Raw genomic sequence first — 23047 nt, forward strand, 5'->3', positions numbered from 1 at the left:
TTGTGTTTCTGTCTCTCTCTCTCTCTTTCTTAGCCATTCAGGGTATCCCGCCCCTTCTCTCTCTCTATCCAGTCTCTCTCTTTGTCCTGCTTCCCTCTCTCTTTCTCTCTCTCTCTCTTTGAGCATCTCTCTCACCCCCTCTTTCTCTCTGTCCCATCACATCTCTCTCTCTCCATCTAGTCTCTCTTCCTCTTTCTGTCTCTCTCTCTGTGCTTTTCTCTCTGTCTCTTTCTCCAGCATTGTGTCTTTTTGTCTCTCTCTTTCTTGCCCCCTCCTCTCCCATCACATCCCTCTTTCTTTCTCTCTCTCTATGCCTCTCTCTCTGTCTCTCTCTCTCTCTATGCCTCTCTCTCTCTCTCTCTCTATAGCCTCTTGTGTCTTTCCATCTCTCTCTCTTTCTTAGCCATTCAGCATCTCTCTTGTCCCCCCTCTCCCATCACATCCCTCTCTCTCTTTCTCTCTCTCTCTCTCTCTCCATTCTCTCTCTATGTCTCTCTCTCTCTCTCTCTCTAATTAGTTGATCGAGTCCAGGAACGGCCTGTGACCAATCAGTATTGGACATGGAAATGTTTGTGTCGTCTGCACCGAAGGCCAGCAGGCTTTACACCTAGTTAACATGGATTGACCTCAAAAACAGTGTGTGTGTGTGTGTGTGTGTGTGTGTGTGTGTGTGTGTGTGTGTGTGTGTGTGTGTGTGTGTGTGTAAATGAAGACCCTACCCCATGACCTTTCAAAGAGAAGTGTGTGTGTGTGTGTGTGGACTGTGACTGAGGCCGGATGCATGAACTCACACATGCATCCGCACACCAACTATCGTCATTAAAATGCATAGGAACATGATTAGCCTCATGAGTATTAATCGGCTCTGCTGTGCTGCTAGCGTGCGTCTGTGATAATGTGTGTATTGCTTCTTAATCATTTAATGATGATGTCAGCCGGCGGCAAAAAAGCTGTTTTTGTCTGTTTCTGTTAATTTCTGCTCTATTTTAAAGTAATAATCGACGATAATTACCTGGAAATAAATGTACGTTTTGCTGCTCTGCTGTTAATTGCTGTAATGACTGAACTTACAGGCGGTTCAAGGAAGCTTTTACATTTGCTGTTCTGATGCTGTGTTCATGTCATGTCAGATTTAGCGTAAATACGAGCTTCCGAGTGGGAAAAAACGTTCATGTCTGCCTCCTAGTGGTGATTACAGGTAGGACATGAAGGATTTTTTCATAGGCTCAGGAAATGTGGAAATGTTTCAATGCAGGCGGCAAACATGGCGGCAAATCCATCGATTTCGGCAGTCCAAGGTAATAAAAATAAATACATCGGCTATATTCACACATACGATCAACTCTACTCGCGTTCTGAGTTAAACACGTGAACAGTCATAAATTAGCGATGGATGAGATTACAACAATTAGTAGCTGAAACATGATTTCACTCAGTATCTCCAACTGGAGAGAAGCATTCTGTGGCAAGATTTGCCACAGAAAATATAGATTTTGAGGCCAAAATTTACTAGATAGACCTCGCTCCCTGGTTTTAGTTAATTGATGCTCTCACATTCATTATTTTGTGTCAACAAAAAGTAATAATCTGCAACATTTTCCTCTAAATTAATGTCTGTCCTGCTCCTTTCTCTCTCTCTAACTCAACAGGAGTCTGGTAGCTCTTTCCTGGGAAAAATCCTCTAAAATGCATCACAGGAAGTGATGCGTTTTACGTTTCCGGTTTGTTTAGAATAATCAGAAGAAGAAGAACTGGGTAGTTAGCATGAGCAGCGATAGCCACCATGGCTGAACAGACAAAGAAAAGAGAAACTCAAACTGCAGCAACTGGAAATCCAAGCTCCGCCCACACTGTTTGATTGACAGGTGATCTCTGGGAAGTGCACCAAAGATGGAGACTGAACCAACAAAGCCAGGATCTGCAGGATTACCACTTTAGTGTATCGTCACATAGCATCGCTAATGAAAAATTTCAACGCCATCATGTGAGCTTCAACATTTCTCTCCAGTTGACGACTCTAATCAATGCAACTTCCTCTGCAGCCTTCAAACAGCATCTCTAATGAGGGACTCAACAAGCCCAGTGTCGCCCGGGAAAGATTTTTTTTTTTTTTGCATCCGTGACAGAATGTCGAAAGTCAACCTGCTGATGTTTCCAGAGTCGCCGCTGCAACAGCTGCTGCTAACCGGAGCGATCCACACTCAGGAGTACGAAGAGTCAAAATGCCATTATCACTTTTAATGAGTTTTCTGCTAATTGGAGTAAAAGTGCTGTCAGAGCCACCGTACCATCTGAAGTGACGTGAATTTACACTCCCACCTCTTCAACTTTTTTATTCCCAACATGCATCTATCCCGTGTTAAGTGTCAGGCTTCCTGAAATCCTGGAATATCTGGGAATTTTGAGAATATTCCTGATAAGAAATGTCAGGGAATTTGGCAAACTCTCTGGGAGAATATCAAGAAATTTTGAGGTGTATTCCCAACAAGGAATGTTAGGGAATTTTCACCAACTCTTTGGGGAATATCAAGGAATTTTGAAGTGTATTCCTGTCAAGGAATGTTAGGGAATTTGCTAAACTCTTTGGGGAATATCAGGGAATTTTGAGGTGTATTCCCAACAAGGAATGTTAGGGAATTTTCACCAACTCTCTGGGGAATATCAAGGAATTTTTAAGTGTATTCCCATCAAGGAATGTTAGGGAATTTGATAAACTCTTTGGGGAATATCAGGGAATTTTGAGGTGTATTCCCAACAAGGAATGTTAGGGAATTTTCACCAACTCTCTGGGGAATATCAAGGAATTTTTAAGTGTATTCCCAACAAGGAATGTTAGGGAATTTGATAAACTCTTTGGGGAATATCTGGGAATTTTGAGGTGTATTCCCAACAAGGAATGTTAGGGAATTTTCACCAACTCTCTGGGGAATATCAAGGAATTTTGAAGTGTATTCCCGTCAAGGAATGTTAGGGAATTTGATAAACTCTTTGGGGAATATCTGGGAATTTTGAGGTGTATTCCCAACAAGGAATGTTAGGGAATTTTCACCAACTCTCTGGGGAATATCAAGGAATTTTTAAGTGTATTCCCGTCAAGGAATGTGAGGGAATTTGATAAACTCTTTGGGGAATATCAGGGAATTTTGAGGTGTATTTCCGATAAGAAATGTTAGGGAATTTGATAAACTCTCAGGGGAATATAAAGGGATTTTCCAAATGCGTCATTTCCTGGAAATCAGAATGTATTTTCCAACTTGTTTCACACATTCATTGCATTAGATGGTTTCCAGACTGAAAAACAACATCAACAAACCAGGAAGGAATAAAAATGTTCGAGTCATGGAAGTGCTCTGACAGGGCCAGCAGCTTTGGAAAAACCCTGTAAAATGTGGGAACTCTATGACGGCTGTATCTGCATGTGATCCATAAAGACATTGTGTTGAGTTCCTCTGTAAACCAAAGGAGAAAACGATGTGTGAAGAGTTGGAAATCAGCTTACTGTTGTAGTTTCATTGTTACTGAGCCGTTATCTCCACTACTGCAAGCCTCCATCATCACTTTCTCTGATCAATCTGCAACTCTGTCACCTTGCTTTCTAACTTTAGGAAGACGTCTGAATTTTTTCCATCTTGTTTTTCTGCGTTTCAAAGTTTTTCTCTGTTTAAAATGTCATATCTGGTGACATTAGAAAGTCACGTTCCGGTTGAAAAAGCAAACATAATTATGGGGACAGCTAGTGCTAAGTGGTTTGACTGACACTGATGAGCCTGCTGAAGTAAATAACTAATTATTAAACAAGCTGATTATAGTGAAGGTGTTGTCAGGACAGCCACACTATCCAAAGTAATCATCTGTTTTTCCAGCAGTTTGACTGGTGCTGAACTTATTTCACTGACACTAATTGCTGTGAATACAGAATGAATATTGTCTCTCTATTCTCGGCTTTGATATTTGACGTTTCGAACAAAAAATCCACCCACAGTCAAACAATTAAAATTTGCAAATATGAACAATAAGCCAAGTTGCTAATGTGCGACACCCTCGAGAGAAAGAGCTTCAGGAAAGAGTTGCTTATTCTAACAAATGCCAACTGAATTATCATCAGAATAATGCCTCATGTACAATAGACTGTTACATTACATTATTACATATTACATTACGTTCATTCCTATGACAGAGCAACAACACAGCGCCCCCTTGAGGACAAACGGTTCCGTTGGCGTGTGACGAATATGTTGGAAAAATCTAATTTTTGTCTCCAGTCTGTCTTTAGTCTGTTAACTTAACTGGAAGTTGTATTCTTGACTGGATTTATGGGCAATTTTCTTTTAATATCTTACAGTAGAAAACACAATATTCCACTCTAGATTACCTGTTTTAAATTCTGAAAAAAATGTCTGATGATTTGGTGACAATGAGAACATTACATAGTTCGTTACTTCACTTTAAAGAGTAAGTAAACCCCAAACCCAAACCAGTGTAAAACCTGACATCTAATGGTAAAAAGCATGCTACTGAAATTGCCATCTGCTATTGGCTGATCTTTGGTGCCAGGTGATGTCACCACCTGTTGTACTCCATAGTTAGAAGGTGGTCTAGGGTTTATTTACTCTTTAACGGATAGTACAACCTCCCTCCAAAATGTAATTTTTAATGTTTTGCCAACAACATGGACAGTTGTCCCGCTCAAAGACAAATTTTAGTCAAGATGAGACCGATCATCCCTACAGACGTTGCATTGTAGATGACGTACGATTCGTAGACAAAACGTAACAGAGCCATAAAAATCAGAAACAATTGGTCATCAGTTACAATAAACATATAGGACTTGTACCGACTTTTTCTTTATCTAATACGTCTCGATCATACCTGTCCATCCTCGGGTCACAGAAATATTAGTTTCATCTCTTGTCAGGGTGCTTTGATCTCTGACCCTCGACCAAATGTAAGCTGATGTTACTGCTGCACGCATCAGAAATTGCTCTGGATAAGAGCATCAGCTAAAAAAACGCCCAAAATATAAAAAGTAAATACTTCTTGTCAGGGGGCCCAGAAATCCTCGCAGTTCCTCCTTTGGCATGAAAGCCGACTGAACACTGTGGCGCTGCCTTAGGCTTCGCCATTTGTACTTTAAAGGAAAAACCCTCCATGAAACAGAATCGACACGTTTCCCCTGGTGATCACATTCAGTCAAGCTGATATTTGTGAACGTGAACGACTCCATGCTGTCTCTACGAGTTGGTTTCCAGCTTTAGGAGAGATTTCTTCATGCTACCAAATATTGATTGACCCAACAGAGATCATAGGAGTAACATGAAGAAAATCTGTTCCAGACTTTGCAGACCTGCGTAGGAAAGCTGTTGGATGTAACAGATAGTCTTTTGTTTTGTCCTCAAGAGAATATGCGACCTAGTCTAATGCCAACAGGTTATACCATCGCCGTTTCCAACATTACAGGCACAACTGAGACGATTACTGTTCCCATAAGCAACTGAAAGAGCACTGCAATTGTTGTCACTGTCATGATTATCATCATTGTCATAAACATCATCTTCATATTAGTTGTTTAAATGCCATAGTAGTCTTACAAAGCATAACTCCAGTTCACCACATAATGAGACATGTTGGTAAAAAGACAAAAGTAAATGAAGTCTTTCTCCGTTTTGCCGTTGCTTACTTCCTTGTTTCCTCTTTACCTGCCTGTCTACATGCACTGCTGCGTAGGTCTCATTACAGTTAGTGTTGAAAAAAGACCTGATTTGGCTGCTTTTGGGGGTGATTTTTTGAGAGTCCATTGGGCTGTTGGGACTGGATTAAAGAGCTCCACCCTGGTGAGCGAGACGTCAGCAGCTCTGTAGTGAAGCAACTAATGAAATTTTGGTCAGAATCGATCAGTGTGATGGAAAATGATGGGAAAATTGAGTTCAGGACGAAAATGGCCCGGGTTATGCTTTAACGTCTTATGCAGGTTAAACTGTTGACATAATCTTTGATCCTCTGTGATCGAGTCTCCCTGTCTCCATGAATAAACCAGTTAACAGGATATTCCCCGTCCCTCCGACTGAGCTTACTTCTAATACACGGGAAAGACATGATCATCCTAATACTAACAGTAAATTCTGCTGCTGCCATGTTTATTGTTGACAAAATGTACCCATAATGCTGTGCGAGTCCACAAGTGAAAGCAGTAAGATGTTTCCATGCCACAGTAACCAGTTTAATATGGGAGTAAGCCAAGCATCTTAACCAGGTTTACCAAGTTACCAAGTATAAGTTTACCAAGTTTTTCTAACCCAGTTATGATGTTTGCATGCATCAACACAAGTGGATTAATGAAGAAACGGGTTGAATTGTGTGTGTATGTAAACATCATCGCCAACATCATCTTCAGTACGACTGTCATCATTATCATCGCTATCTTCATCAACACAAGCATCATCATCATATTCATCATCAACACAATCATCAATATCATAACGATCATCTTCAACAACACATTCATCATCATCACCACCATATTCATCTTCAACAGCACAATCATCATCATTAAACATCATCATCATCTTCATCATCAACATAATCATTATCAGCATCTTCATCAACAACATCATTGTCATCATTACCACCGCCATGATCATCATCAACAACAAAACCATCATCTTCACTGTGATCATCATCACCATTATTAACATCTTCTTCATCATCAACATCATCATTATGCCATTATCATCATTATCATCTATAGCAAAATCATCATCAATAACACATAATAATCATCATCATTAACAACAACAAAATCATCGTCATCATTCTTATCACCACCATAATCTTTATCATTAACATCATCATATCCACAATCATCAACATCATTGTCAACATCATCTTCATCATCAGCTGTAACACAATCATCAACACCATCATTATCAACAACACCATCATCATCATCAACACAATCATCCATCATCATCACCGCAGTCAACATCAACACAAACATCATCACCACCATCATCAACAACAAAACCATCATCATCACTGTGATCATCATCACCATTATTAATATCTTCTTCATCATCAACAACATCATTATGCCATTATCATCATTATCATCTACAGCAAAATCATCATCAGTAACACATATTATAATAAACATCATTAACAGCAACAAAATCATCATCACCATTCTTATCACCGCCATAATCTTTATCATTAACATCATATCACAATCATCGTCACAATCGTCAACATCATTATCAACATCATCTTCATCATCAGCTGCAATGCAATTATCAACACCATCACCATCATTATCAACAACACCATCATCATCATCATCTACACAATCATCCGTCATCATCACCGCAGTCAACATCAACACAAACATCATCAACACCATCATTATCAACAACACAATCATCGTCGCTGTCACCACCGCCGTGATCTTCATCAACATCCACAGCATCATCATTATCGTCGTCACTACCAACCATCATCAATGTAAACACAATTTCCAACAGAAAAGCCCTCTGCAGATTAGCTCTTCTGAAAGCTGAGAGTTCCTGCAAGTTTCTCTTTGTAGGCAATTATATGGAAAATTACAACTGGACTCAATGCAGCTTGACTCAATGCTTCCCCCTAGCTTCCTCTGCACAGAAGACAGCAGGACTCAGGCAGAGAGAGAGAGAGAGAGAGCGGGAGAGAGAGAGAGAGAGAGAGGGGGGGGGGGAAAGTGTGCAATAGAAAAAGAGAGAAAATGAGATAGAGAGAATCAGAGTCTCTGAGGAAACGATAAGATAGAGGGAAGAGAAAGCGAAACAGAGACTCTGCGGCGCTGCATCAAAGAACAAGTCTCTCCTTTGAGAACAGATACTTTCCCTCCGTGACAGAACCGGCACCAGCCATGATTTAAAGAGCATTTAGGAGGTTTATACCTGGGTCATTAGCCACAAGGATACTCCACCAAGAGACAGAACTAGCAAAATCTAAAGATTAACAATCCAAAGCAAGCCAGCAAGACACACGCATACGTGCACACGCATACGCACAGCAATAATGAGCCCAAGTCTGCAAAACACGCTGTCTTGAAAATCAAAAACGCCACACACACACACAGTCAAACAAGCTTTACATACAAAAACACAAAGAGGCAAAATACCCCAAGGCCTTACACATGCAGTCATGAAAGTCATTGAATCGCCACACACTCACACACTAACCGCCACACACACACACCAATGCACCCGCCCAGTGATCCGGCTTCCTTACCTTCTTGCACGGCCTGGAACGGGTTGTTAGGCTCGATCAGTTTAATGGAGTGGGTGATTTTCTCGCTCTGCAGGATGTCGTCGCTCAGACTGAGGTCGGACACGGCGAGCTGGAACACCTCATCGTCCCGCACCGCGTTCTCCTCAAATATAGCACCTGGACGGGCCGAAACAGAGAGGGGGAGGGGCAGATTAGGAGAACGCTCTGATACAAACCGACTTACACGACACCAGGAGTGGAAACGTTCTTAGCATTAGGGGTCCCAGTAGGAGTGGAACCCCCAACCTTGGCAGTGTTAGTGCCTTGCTCTACCCCAGTGGGAATCAAACCCCTAACCATGGCAGTGCCTTGCTTTACCCATTGAACTCCGTGTTGGAATTGAACCCCTAACTCCAGTGTGAATCGAACCCCTAACTCTGGTAGTATCGGTGCCTTGTTCTACTCATTGAGCTACACAGGGAATTGAAGCCCTAACCTTTGAAATGTTAGTGACTTGCTCTACCCATTGAACTCCATGTTGGAATTGAACCCCTAACCCTTGAAGCATGAATGCCTTGCTCAACCCATTGAGCTACACAGAGAATCGAACCCCTAACCCTGGTAGTATCAATGCCTGCTCTACTCATTGAACTACATACGGAATTGAACCCCTAATCCTTGCTGTGTCAGTGACTTGCTCGACCCATTGAGCCACAGTGGGAATTGAACCCCTAACCCTTGAAGCATGAATGCCTTGCTCAACCCATTGAGCTACACAGAGAATCGAACCCCTAACCCTGGTAGTATCAATGCCTGCTCTACTCATTGAGCTACATAGGGAATTGAACCCCTAATCCTTGCTGTGTCAGTGACTTGCTTGACCCATTGAGCCACAGTGGGAATTGAACCCATAACCTTAGTAGTATTACTGCCATCCTCGACCCATTGAGCTACACCGGGAATTGAACCCCAAACACTGGTCAGAGTTTCCCATGGTGCTTTATACTCTAAGTATTAATGTCGTTATTCATGCGTTTATTTTCATTGAGTCCAAAGAAATGTTGAACACAGCGTCCAACTGCAACATCTGGTGGCCAAAAGCAGCACACAGGGAATCGAACCCCTAACCCTGGTAGTGTTAATGCCTTGCTCTGCCCATGAGCCAGGTATATAGCTATAATTCCATTGTTTATGCTTTATTTTCATCGAGACCAAAGAAATGTTGAACACAGCGTCCAACTGCGAGGAGGAGCAGATCAGTTTGAGCATCGCATCAGGTAAGTAAATTGTAATTGTTATTGTTGCAACTTTAGCTAACGTTAACACTATTTTAGCAGAAAGATGGCACTTAGCTCCGTCAGCAAGTAAGATGTAACTCAACTTATTTCTTTTATCCCAATCATGACTTTTGCACTGCCTTCTTTTTCTGCATTGACTACAAGTAAGCTGATTAGAGTTCAAGATGCCAAATACAACACAAACAAATTGCATGGAGTTTATTTCTCTTGCATATTAAACAGAACTGGCAGATCGGGCTAAAAAAAAGTTCCACACATTATTTAGTAAAGTTCCAGGGAATTGACCCCCTAACTCCGTCAGTTTGCTCTACCGTTTGAGCTCCACAGGACCAATTAACGGAGAAAAAAGATCCATGTCACCCCTCGCCATGACACCTTGTCGTCTCCCTCCAAGTCCTCCTCAATTACAGCATCTGGTGGACACGCATGCAGAAAGTACAGTGGTTAATGAGTAGAAGTGTGGTTCTGTGGATGGATGGAGGGAGGGACGGAGGAGAATCGTTAACAGATATGAAGGCCGGTTCGAGCACCTTGTGATCTCCTGCTGCTATAGTAATTGGAAAGGAGGCGTGAGAAGAGTGAGTCAGTTAATCAAGGGAGCGAAGGAGGGAAGGAATGAAGGAGCGAAGAGGCAGCCAGCTGAAACGCCTCTTCATCCCTTCAACAGCTTCATTTTAGGTGCCATTCTTTTCTTTTCTTTGGCTATCGCGGCTAACTACGCACTTCTTCTTCTTCTGTTTATTCCAAACAAACCGGAAAAGTAAAACGCATCACTTCCTGTGCGGCAGAGGATTTTTCCCGGGAAAGAGCTACCAGACAGCGGCTGTTTGGAAGAGACAATGGAAAAGCTTTCATGAACTGGATATAGGTGGAATCACTGAGTAGCAAAACCGACATTCATTATGAAAATTCGATGATTAATAGTCTTAAAACAGATTTCTGACAGATTTGAAGACAACTGGGAAATCTTAAATGTATGCATGGATGGATGGATGGATGGCTGGATAGATGGTTGGATGGATTGATGGTGGATGAATGGGTAGATGGACAGACATATGGAGGGATGAAAATGCAGACAGATGGATGGTTTGATGAATGAAACTTTGCACACCCTATTCGGAGAATTTGTCACGCACAATTAGAAAACCTTCCCTACAAGTGAGAATTCAATTTGCCAGGCTGCTTGTGCTCATTCAACTCGGTGAGTATCTAAATGAACTCTGTTCAGCGCCGGAGTCCTCTGAACAGAATTGACTGCCTTCCTCGGAGTGCGGCGAAGAAACGCTGTCTAGTTTCTGGGCTTGATCAATCAATCATCCGGTTTTGAAATTACAGTCAGTCAAGCGTTTTCAATTAAGAATGAATCTTGTTGCACCTGTCAAAGACATGGCAAGGGAATTGATGTGAGGTTTATATTTCTCCTTGTAGCAGCAGCAGACTGGGGAGCCTCAAACTTCAACAAATTTAATTTATAATGAGCGCTGAGGGTGAAGGCGGAGCGGTGGATCGACCCGGCGTCTGGACCCACGGGTGCCTCTCTAAGCTTGGGATCGAATCCCGCTAAATTTCCCCTTCTCAGAGTCTCTCTCTCAGCTCTCCTACTGTCCATCTCAACAAAGACAACACAATTAAAGGAGTATGAAACCTAATTAATCAATGTTCGTGCCAATTTTACAATGAAACACATCCATCCTGGTCATAATGTTGACAGTACTTCACATAATGCTTTTTCCCCCTGAGTTTTCTGTGCAAATCCCGGTTTACTTAGGACCAGAACGAAGGGAGTGTGCAATATGACAGGTATAGTGGTTGTTTTAATACAGTTTTTATCCCTCGGGTACATACTGTATGTCTTAGTTCATGGTATTTTAGTTGTGTTTTTTTATTTTGTTTTATGGTATTTTATTGCTTCTACCTTATGTCTTACTTTGTGTTTTATGTGTTTTACGTCTTGTGATTCATTTTAACCAGTCTTGAGCCTCTCTGTCTGATTTCAAACTAGTTGAGATGGCAATAAAGTTTGGCAATTTTTTCGCCAATTAGCAGCTGAAAATCTTTTGACTAAATAGTGTTGTTTTGGTGGTTTACAGAATTTTGCACCTCATGCACCACTTGCCTTTTTCAAAATAGCACAGTAGGCAGAGAAAGGCTCAAACTCAGGGTGCAGTGCGGGCTTGTAAGGGCGAGGTCACCGGTTCAAATCCCAGACTGGCAAGGAAAGTTTAATGAGAAACATTCTTCCCTTCCTCAACAACTACCGCCAGTAGGATTGTCCACTCTCCTTTAAAAACAAAAATAATGAAACACCTTTGGTCAGTGAACACAACACTCTGGGTTCATGTGACAAATACTAAGCTAGACAACAATCTGTATGTAAAAATGACGGCAAAATGCATTACATGACATTTAAGAATGTAAATAGCACTTAATTAAAAACCTGCGCTGCATACATATGTTACAGTCCTTCAGGTCAAATTACACAATTGCAGACTGAATTGAACGGTGAATAAAGGGCACGGAAATGTGAGACTACTATTTTAAGGTGGAAAATAAATGTGTGATTTGGAGTCTATGGCCTTGAATGCATATTTGTAAAATTCCTACGCTCTGCACAGGGTGGGAAGTTGACACCAGCCACCAGCCAAATGCAATTTACCACTGCTGTAAATGCAATGTATTGTAGCAGCTAAGTTTATCAACCCACCACTTTGGCAGGTAATCAAGCAGCATTCAGGTTCTGGTTGGTCTTTGTGCTCCAAAACTCTGGCTGGCTGGAAAATGAGAGGAAGTGGGTGGTTTATTTTGGGATTTACCAACGACTGTGGCTCGCCGCCAAAAACTTCAGCTTGCTGCTCTACCTGAATATCTCAATACAGCTCAGCGGCTGCGGCTCTCACTGGGTGCTTATATTTCATTGCAAGTAGCTGTTGTTCCATTTTAACAGCAACATTTAATTTAAAAAAATAATTATTTGCACTAAATTCAGCTTTTTCTGAAAACCAACAACCTGAACTTTCCTGTTTTGAGCTTCAAGTAGCACTTGTGTTTCTTGCTTCCTCTGGATGGATTGGCATCATAGAAATACATAGAAATACAGTCAAAGGAGCAAAGTGCTATGCCTGGTCTAACAGTGTAACCAAGTATACTCTATTTATACCAATATTACATCCAATATTATATTAAATACTGTATCGTGATGAGAGGTACATAGGGTCAGTAGTGGAAGGAAACATGCCAAGTCCGTCGATATCATTTAAAGATCAAATTCTCAATACTGTGTTCTGTTAATCGTCTTCCTTTCAGCACCACGGACAGAGACGAGCCAGCGAGTCCTATATGGTGTGATAATCAAATTCAGTTCAATCAATATCGTGCAGAGCTCAGAGAGCAAGTCACATGGACCTCCAGGCGGGTCAGCAGAGGCCGAGGGAAGTCTTGAGGCAACCAGCCACCGGCCAAATCTACTGTGTCAGACACTTTGGCAAGGAAACAATCACCATTTGTAAGCCATGCTCTATTCTAAAACAACTAGTTGGCTGGTAAAATAATTAAAGTGGCTGATCAGGGCGTCCTGGTGGATCTGTGGTCTAAGGCACGCATCAACTGCGACATCCTGGGTTTGAACCTTTGTCGCATGTCTTCTCCCTCTATCTGTCCACTGATATTTCCTGTCTCTATCTACTGTGACATATCCAAAAACGCAAAAAAATAAATAAATTAGATGATAAGCTAATCTAGTCTGCAGGTAATCAACCATCATTTTGTCGCTGTCCAGAGAAAACAGGATGAACTTTCTAGAACTATGAAAATCAGCCGTGTTTTCATCACATTTTGGAGTTTATCCAAAAGATTTTGAAAGGGTTTCATAAGACCAAGTATGGTAGCGCTTTCTCCTCCCACAGATCTTTAATCCTTCAACTGAATTGAACAGAAAAATCATGGGCATCCGGGTGACTCTGTGGTCTAAGGTACGTACCATGTAACTGCGACATCCTGGGTTCGAATCCGACCTGGGAACTTAGTCGCATGTCTTCTCCCTCTGTCTGTCCCCTAATATTTCCTGCCTCTATCTGCTGTGACCTATCCAATAAAGGCAAAAATGCCAAAAAGTTGGCTGATAAATTCGTCTAGTCTGCAGGTAATCAACCATCATTTTGACACTACCCAGAGAAAACCTTGCATCTCCGAAATGGAAACTTTTCATGAACTACAATAATCAGCCTCGCTTTCAGCTTGACCGCCATACAGTTATGAGTTTATCGAAAAGATTTTTAAACGGTTTCATAAGACCAAGGTGTGGTAGCGTTTTCTCAACCCACAGAGCTTTAATCCTTCAACTGAATTGAAGTGGAAAATTACAGGTGTCCAGGTGGTTCAGCGGTCGCAAGACGCAATATCATGTAACCGTGACATCTTGGGTTTGAATCCGGCCGAGGAGCTTTGTTGCATCCGTTCAGCAGCATGAACACAGACCAGCCAGCAGGTCCTGCTGGGTGTGATGTCAGTTAATTTAAACACAGAGCGTGGGGGCGTTGGGACGGGACGGGCCTGTCGGGTGTGAATTGGCCGTCTGGCGAGGAAGTTCCCGACCGGCTCAGACTCGGTGACACGGACAGAGATGAGCTGGAACTTTCTGGTCAAGGCACAAAGTTTGTTTTTTCTGTTCTAGGAGGTTAGGGTTTGCAAGGTTTCCTCTATATTGGATGGATAATGGATTGGTGTTTGAGTGGTAAAACGCATCACAGCTGGACTCGCTCCTGATTGGCCTCCCTCACTAAAGAATGACTGAAATCCTCCGCTCAGCAGGTTTACCTTATTTGAATTAGAGGAGCCGCTGCTGTCAGCCAATCAGGAGCCAGTATTGTGACGACTTCCTGACCGGTAAGTAGATTAGGAAGTTAGTTGCTAGACGAGATGTGCAACAACAAGAAGATTTATAACAAAAAGAGCCAAAAAGAGGCAAAGGGCCAATGTTGAGTAAAGTAATGCTCTTATCATAATTAAATATCCAAATAATAAATGTTTTAGCACTGCAGTCTGCTCCAGATCCATAACCAACAGGCCAAAACAAGGAAGGATGTGGAACTGAAACAAAAAAATACCCCCAACCACCACTTCTTCTACACAATACACCAGCAGCATCGCCTGATTAGCCTCATTCACTGATTATGTATTCATTCCATATGAAAACAAAACATGTTCCCATGCTGTGAAACTTCATCTGCTGTGTGGAGCGACAGCCGGATCGCTGCAGCTCTCTGCCCGAAGCTGTCCTCACTTTCAAACCCGGAGGCTCCTATCTGCATTTTAGAGGGACGTCCAAAAGATGTGTTCAGATATCAATTTACGTTTTGAGCTTTTATAATAATAATGGGAGATGTCACAGAAATGAAGACTTGTATTATTAATCTTATACTTTTGTTGGGGAAAAGGTTTATTTTTAAGGCAACTGGAGTGGAACCCTTAAGTATTAATCGGTTTAAAACCTGAACATTTTTTATATATATATATATATATATATATATATATATATATTGGAAGGATACATTGCAATTAATAAAAAATTACACTGAAGGTTCAACGATGGGAGAAGTTTATTGAAGCGGAGGGTTGGTGTATGTTTATTTATTCATTTATTTTCTCTCTCTTTCTTTTCTCTCTCATATTTTATATATGGGAATTAGGTGACAGCTAAGTTGTCCAAAACATAATGTGGATACTATATAAAATTCTGGTAAAGAAACCTTTTCTTGCTTTCCTGTCAACAGACTGGACTCCTGACTGAATGTTCTGTGTCTTTTATTCTCTTAAAGCATTCTGATCTAAAGGCTTCTGCTTAAATGCTTGAAATGAGTTTCTTAGTCAAATATAAATAGTGAAGTTGATCCTATGTATGAATTTCTTTCCAAAGCCTTTGCCTTTCCATCAAGGCAAAAAATCTAAAATATAAGATAGTTTTGATTTGTTTACACTTTTTTGGTCGCTGCATAATTCCATTTGTGTTATTTCATAGTTTTGACGTCTTTACGGTTATTCTAAAATGTGGAAAATAGTAAAAATAAAGTAAAATACGGTATGTCCAAACTTCTGACTGGTAGTGTATGTTGTATACATACATTGATAATTGTTTTTGTTTTTTTTGTGTTAAATAAATACATTTTAAAAAAGGCTTTCACACCTGATCAGGACGGGCGATAATCACCATCTGGTAAGATTACCTGCTCTACCAGCCACTTTAGAGCTTAAAGGTAAGGCAAAATAATAAAAGTGGCTGATGAATATTTAAATCCATCAGCCGCTGCAGCTGTTGGCTGAAAAATAAAACTGTTGCTGCCTCCCGTCATCTGGCCACGCTGCATCATCGCTCTGATAAAGTGATGCAAACTGTTTATGATGTATAACTGACAATTAGGATGACAATTATGAGGCAGCAGCCTATGTAATGACAGTGCAGGTGTCACTTTGGCAAAATGTAAACAATGACAGCAACACTCATCACTGCTGAAATATTAACTGCGGTCTGTTATTGACTTTGTGACCGTCACACGCCTCCGAACGCAAAAACAAATCTGAAAATACCTTGAACTGAAACACCACAAATCTTTAGATAAATAACAAGAGTCAAACAGCTGTCACATGTTCACCAAACCTTCACAAATTAACCAACGTTAGGATCTAACTATTATGTAACTTGTAAGTTAGCCTGAGTTAGGAAACCTAGTGCAAAAAATCTCTATCTTAACAAGTCATTCAGTCTATGATTGAGTCCTAAAATTGTAATTTTCTTAAAATAAGTGAATAAATCTGCCAGTGAGGTTTGATAATTTCACTTGTTTCCAATGCAAATCAACTTGTTTGAAGAATTTAGTAGAATCAAGAGTCATTTTCTTGACAGCAGTGCAGTGATCTGCCTTATTCTGACTGGTTTCAACAGACTGACTTGTTTCATTTCTAGAAAACTCCTGAAACAAGTGAAGCTGCAGTGGAAACAAGTGGAGTTATCTCTCCTCACTGCACAATGTTTCTCTTGGGTTAAGAAAATTAGGATTTTAGGACTCAATAACAGACTAAATGACTTGTCAAGATGGAGATTTCAGTAAAACATTACCATCCAACAGCATTCAGTATAAGAAATCTGCCCAAATACGGGATGCAAATCGGGAGAAGAATGATGCAGTTTACAACATGGAAATGATCAACAGCTGCAAACTGCAAAGTAGCTGAATGGCATGAGTCCTACCAACAGTGTAGACATACAGTCAGTGTTGGAAAGAGTACTAGAATGTCCTGCTCCAGTAGAAGTACTGTTACTTCACTGATATTTTACTTCAGTAAAAGTACTGGTGTAAAAATGTACTGCAGTAAAAGTAAAAAGCGTGTGATTTAAAATGTCCTCAGAGTAAAAGTTCCTGAGTTCCTCTTTAGAACAGAGAACGTTGTTAGCTGTGATCTTTTCCATGTGATTCTAACAGGAGAGAGGTCAGAGTTCAAACTAGATTCTTTTCACTGGAAACATTAGAAACGACAAAATAAAGTGCAGAAACAAAGTAAAGTCAGATTCCTCTTCTCACTGTGAATGGATCCACAGTTTGTCAGTTTACGTCGGTCCAGTTTCTGCTGCTGATGGAGAGACACAATCTGTTCTGTGATGGATGGATTTAAAATGGACTGATGGACAATACTTCAGTGAAAATGCGCTTAAGTAAAAGTAAAATTACTGATTACTCATGTCAAACACACAAATGAATTAGAGCCTGATTATTACAAAGACCAAGTTGGCAAACGTGCATCTGCGTCTTGGCCGAAGTTAGCGACGTGTAAAACTGAACCATCGTTCACTTCTGCCAACAGCGACTAAATCAAAGCGTGTCTCTGTGGAGGTGTGACAGCAGTTCAGCTCAGTTTATTTGGACACACAAATAATAAAAAACTGAACAGAGAGAGAGAGAGAGGAGAAAAAAAAAGCGATGTAAAGAAATCCCATGGGAACATCTCAGTCCAAGAGAGAAGGAGAAAAAATCTGCATGAAAAGCAGAGAAACCACAAAACATCAAACTGAACAGAAGCTGCAGACTGGCAGCTCTCCAGCCTCCAGTTATCCACAAACCTCTTCACCAGCTGAGGGTTTTGAATCAGGTTTAGACTGATATATGGGGCCGATATTGGCCTTTGATTAGATATCGGATATCTGTCAGTCAGTGTCATTCACCTCTGATCTGATGGAGGCTCCTCCTCACCACAGATACAGAAAAACAGTCTGGAAAAACCTGAACAATTGATTTTCTTTATACTTTAATTATTCATTGTTCATTTAATTGTTTAATTGTGTTTTTAATTATGTAATTCTTTATTTAAAGGCAGTAATGTCTCCCAGATTGAATGGTGGTCGTCTCTCTGCCTTAAAGAGCTGCAGACACTAAGAGAATTTCATCAGTCTGGATTTCGGTGGAGAGTTTTAGTGTCCCATGATGCTCTGGATGCTGTTTCAGAGGCTTTTCCACCCTGATGAGAAGAGGAGAAACACTGAATACTTTGGCATGAAAATGGTCAAATTTAAACATGTTGAATATCAGCACAAACACTGACAATTGGCAGCTTTAATGCAAAAATATCACACTGTAAAAACTGTCTAAAAACTTGTTTAGTTATTTTCTCTTGTCTCCACACTCAAGCTTATTTTTAGGATTTTTTTTTTGTGAAATCATCTCACTGCACTGACAGATAATTTTACCGGTTTCAACAAATGTGACTTTTTTTCCAGGAGAATGTAACTTGTTTCAGGACATTTTCTTGGTAAAAGTGAAATTGTCTTGGAGAAAGTTTCTTGTTTCCAGATTTTCTTCATTGTTTTATGATGATTTCTTGAAAGAAGAAGTCATATTGGCATGAATCAAGTGAAATTTACTGAAAGCAGCAGATTATCTGCCAGTGCAGTGAGAGAATTTGACTAAAAAATATCATAAAGAAGCTGATAGGTCTGGAGACAAGAGAACATCACTGGACAGATTGTCATGTTTTGCAGTGCAGCCTCACTATCAGTCAAACTCTTTGAACTATGAACCTTTTCTCCAGCAGCTCTCCTCTCCCTCGGCCCTCGCAGCCTTCTCTGTGCTTGTTTGTGTTTGTGTTGAGGTGAAGCCACAGACCAACACCAACACCAACATTTCTTCTCCCTGTTTACGCTGTAAAACCTCGGAGGTAAAGTATTTTACTGCCCTCAGAGGGTCAAGCACTCTGCTCCGTGCCGCGCTTATTCACTCCGCCGAATGAGGCCGCTATGTGAAAAACATGGCCTCGCTCTGCTGCTCTGTGTGTGTGTGTGTCCATGCCTGCATCTGTATATCTATATGTGTGTGTGTGTGTGTGTGTGTGTGTGCAGGTGCTGGAGGTAAATGGCCTGGCTAAGCATCCATGGAGACAGCGCAGGAAGCCTTTTGCGTTGTTCTCTAAGCGGGTTAGTTCATCTTATTTAGCGGCGGGGCGAGAAAAGGCCGCAGCTGTTCATTCGCCTTGCCAGCCACAACAGATTGGATTCCTGCGGTTCGAGCTCGCTCTCCAAAGCCGGCGATGGATAAGCAGCGCTCTCCCTCCGCTAGCCGCCGCACCGGCGCCGTAAATCATCCCGCCGTCAGCTGCCTGGCTCGTGGGATGAGGCAATTTCTCCTCCTCAGGCTCCTTATGAAAACAGACTGGCCGCCCGCTCGGCCGGAGACTTTAGAGGAGCTTCGGCCTGGATAACGTCCCGCAGGAGGCGAAAAGAGACACCAGAGGGGTTCGACTGACACGGGTTTCTGAAGGACGATACCAACATTTCCAGACTTAAGTTGCCAATAGCTGATATTTTCTGCCATGGTTCAATATTTTGACCATTTTCTTGCCCAAAAAAATTGAAGTATTCAGTGTTTGTCCCAGAGTTTTCTTCTTGTCAGGGTGGAAAAGCCTCTGAAACCATCACGGGACACTAAAACTCTCCACTGAAACAAAAACTGATGAAATTATTTTAGTGTCAGCAGCTCTTTAAGGCAGAGTGACAGCTATTCAATGGTAGAGAAACTCGACCAAACCCAGAGGAACCTCCATCATATGAGAGGTGAGCGACACCGACAGGTCGATATCCGATATTTAATTAAAAAAAAGGCAGACCAAGACTCTGACCTGCCTTGATAAAGACTGCCGTTTCTCAATATTTTTCTTTTCGGGTTAGGGTGACAAAAAAGAAGAAAGAAAAGGAGAGTATGTTCATATTTAAAGTGTCTGTTGAACTTCGGTCGTACCTTGAGAGTTGATATAACCCCAAAATCTGCAATTCTCTGTTAGGAGGAGACTTATGCTGACGGAACAAAGAAAATAATACATTTACCAAAAATTGTAAACAGGCAAAAAAAAAGTGACAGATTTGTTTTTTATATATTGTCAGAATCTGCTTTGTCGGCGTTCCTTTATGTGCTAGAAGTGATTTTCAGACTGTTCCTCCAGACAACGGCAGTGAATGGAGAGAGAAAAAAAAAAAAAAAAATTTCTCCAATTGTTTCTACAAACAGAAAAATAATGCTTCTTTAAAAGGCTGTGTGGTTCCACGAAGAGCCACCACCTACTGCATTAAACAACCACTTTATTTAGTGGATGGTTCCTCATGTTCCTCATGTTCCTTTGGGATATTAAAAGGCTCTTATTCTTATTTGACTTATTGGATGGAAATGGTGGAACCTTGATCTGAAAGGATCTTTCTGGAAGCAGAAATGTTTCTTCTGTGGCATCATTCCCGAAGAACCATTTCCGGTTCAAGTTTGCACCTTTATTTTTCAGTGTGTACCGGAGCAACAGATAACAGAGAATCACCGATTTTGGGGTTTTATCATGGAAGAAGCTACACACTGCAAAAAATCTCCATCTTAACAAGTCATTCAGTCTGTTATTGAGTCCTAAAATCGTAATTTTCTTAAAATAAGTGAAAAAATCTGCCAGTGTCATTCGATAATTTCACTTGTTTCCAATGCAAATCAACTTGTTTGAAGAATTCAGTAGAATCAAGAGTCATTTTCTTGACAGCAGTGCAGTGATCTGCCTTATTCTGACTGGTTTCAACAGACTGACACTCTGTTCTAGAAAACTCCTGAAACAAGTGAAGCTGCGTTGGAGACAAGTGGAGTTATCTCTCCTCACTGCAGAATGTTTCTCTTGGTTTAAGAGAAATAAGATCTGAATATTGAATGTGAGACTAAATGACTCGTTAAGATGGATGTTTTTTGCAGTGCACAACCGAAGCCACTGACAAAGTTCAACAGACCTTTAAACTAGAGAGAGGGGGGATGGGGGGGGGGGGGGCTAATTAGTGAAATCAGCTGCTGCAGTGATTAGTTGGAATGAAAACCTGCAGACTCTTGGGGTTCGATGGCAAGAGGTTGAGACGGCCGGCGTTTGAAGGCGGGTCGAAGGCCTAAACAGGTTGATTGAGGGTTCGAGCTCCGCCTTTTCAGATGTATTTCAGCCCTTTTACACATCAACCCCCCTCCCCTCCCCTCCGCCCCTCCCCTCCGCCCCTCCCCTCCGCCCGCCTCCCATCCTCCACAGGGAGGGGGAGGAGAGGAAGGAAGGAACAAACCGGGATATGTCACGGAGGATAAAGCGTCGCGGCGGGACGAGACAGATGCTCCGGCAGGGGTTTCGGGGCCGAGGCTGGAACACTGTCACATCTGATACGGGCGTCGCGTCGCGCTGCCGAGTCAGTCAGAGTCAGACCGTCGGTTCGGGCGAACGGAGGCTCTGAACGCAGCCAACCAACCACTGCGGGGGGGGGGAGGATGGGAGGAGGAAGGAGGGAGGAAAGGAGGAAGGGAAGGCTGTGCCGCCTTACAGGATGAAAACCAGGAAAGGATCAGGATCATCTTTTAAATCAAAACTTACTTTTATCGTAAGGTGTTTTTTTTTTTTTTTATCTTTGGCTTCTCCTTGTTGCCTTGTTTGTTATTTTCTGACACTATTATCTGCAATGAAAAATAGAGTATATGCATCTCCCTGATCTTCTTAAAAACTGGTGCTGAATATACGGATAAACAATATTAAAAGCTAAAATTGCCCACACACAGTATATTTATTTCCCGTGCTTTTATTACTCCACACCACACAAAACGTTTCACCCACAATGGGCTTCGACTTTGCAGGTTTGTTTGGTTAATCGATCTTGTCGGTCGCTCTCCGGATCGTTTTCACAAACGGCTTTTCTGGAGATATTCTGACAAACAGTTTGGACTCGTTGTTGCAGCAAGAGGCAGCGGAGCTTCAACTGACAGCTGACTGGAGACAAGACTGTCTGTGGGTCCAACAGCTACAGACAATACTGTCTGTGGGTCCAACAGCTACAGACAATACTGTCTGTGGGTCCAACAGCTACAGGAGGAGGAGAGGAGTTATATAGAGGAACAAAATCAGTGAACTTATCCTTTAAGAGTGTATAAATATGGCACAATATGTTTTTTACAGACAGACGGAGGTCCAGCCTGGAGAAAACAGAATGATTCAATAGCTGAAAGTCCTGTTTGAACAGTAGAAATACAGTTGGATCCATAGAGACAAGCAGTCCATGGCAGCTTTAGCCTACATGCTACACACAGCCAACAGCTTACCACTGTGTCACTGACATAAATTCACACTTGTCCAAGCCACCAAGCTGCGGCTTATATGGTGACTAACTGACAGTCTGAATCACTGTGATAGTATGGAAACCTGCAGAGAGAGAGAGAGGCCACCCATCAGTTACATAAGACTGTCCAACTGGTTTCCAGTGTCTGGTCCTCTCTCCCCCTCCCCATGCTGGAAGAAAGATCCATTTCACACGTACTTCACACTATCAAACCAAAACCCCTTAGTTTTATCCCTGAAATGTCCTTAATTTCTCCATTACATAAACATTAATTATCCATTAAAAATAACAGCTTTAAAAAAGTGAGGTTAGTATCATGGGTTTATAAGGGATTTAGTCATGGGTTGATTCACAGAGACTCTAGTAATTAAGGGATTTTTCATGCCCTTTGTGCAGGTTCACAGGTTATTAATGAGTTATTAATGGAAATGTCCTGTCTCCCTGAATTGTACATTAAATTAGAAAGTAAGGAGTCAAGATTAAGGGGGTTTTGATGGGATCTTCTCCATTAATAACACCCTTAAGTAATTTTAAGGAGATTTTGCATGAATTAAGGGGTGAATTAAGGTAAATTAATGAAAATGTAAGGTTATAAGGGGTTACTGGTTCGTAGAGATGTGAAAACCTCGTAACTCTGATTTTGGTGATTTTCATGTTTTCTAGGGGGTGTTTTTAGATTATTTTTTGCATGTTTTTTTCCTTTATGCGATAATCTAAGTGTTCCACTACAGCCATCAAAGGAATGATTCCTTTAAAAGCTGAAATGATTCCTTTAAAAGCTGCTCACGTTGTGTTCGATGGCTAAAAAAAAACGCAGAAGTTCAATTCTCGATGGCTGACACACGCATTCTCCGTCACTGAAATAAAG

General features: G+C 41.4%; 1 protein-coding gene across 2 annotated transcripts in view; it reads right to left on the bottom strand.

Annotated features, from left to right (window-relative positions):
• LOC139918919 (glutamate receptor ionotropic, delta-1-like) overlaps positions 1 to 23047 on the bottom strand; it is a 590452-nt gene that overhangs the window by 564802 nt on the left and 2603 nt on the right. For both annotated transcript variants that reach the window (XM_078290849.1, XM_078290848.1), the window contains exon 2: positions 8263 to 8418. In XM_078290849.1, the coding sequence (XP_078146975.1) occupies positions 8263 to 8418 (156 nt within the window). The remainder of the gene's footprint in view (positions 1 to 8262; positions 8419 to 23047) is intronic.

The sequence above is a fragment of the Centroberyx gerrardi genome, chromosome 20 (genome assembly GCF_048128805.1).
Source record: "Centroberyx gerrardi isolate f3 chromosome 20, fCenGer3.hap1.cur.20231027, whole genome shotgun sequence".
NCBI lineage: Eukaryota > Metazoa > Chordata > Actinopteri > Beryciformes > Berycidae > Centroberyx > Centroberyx gerrardi.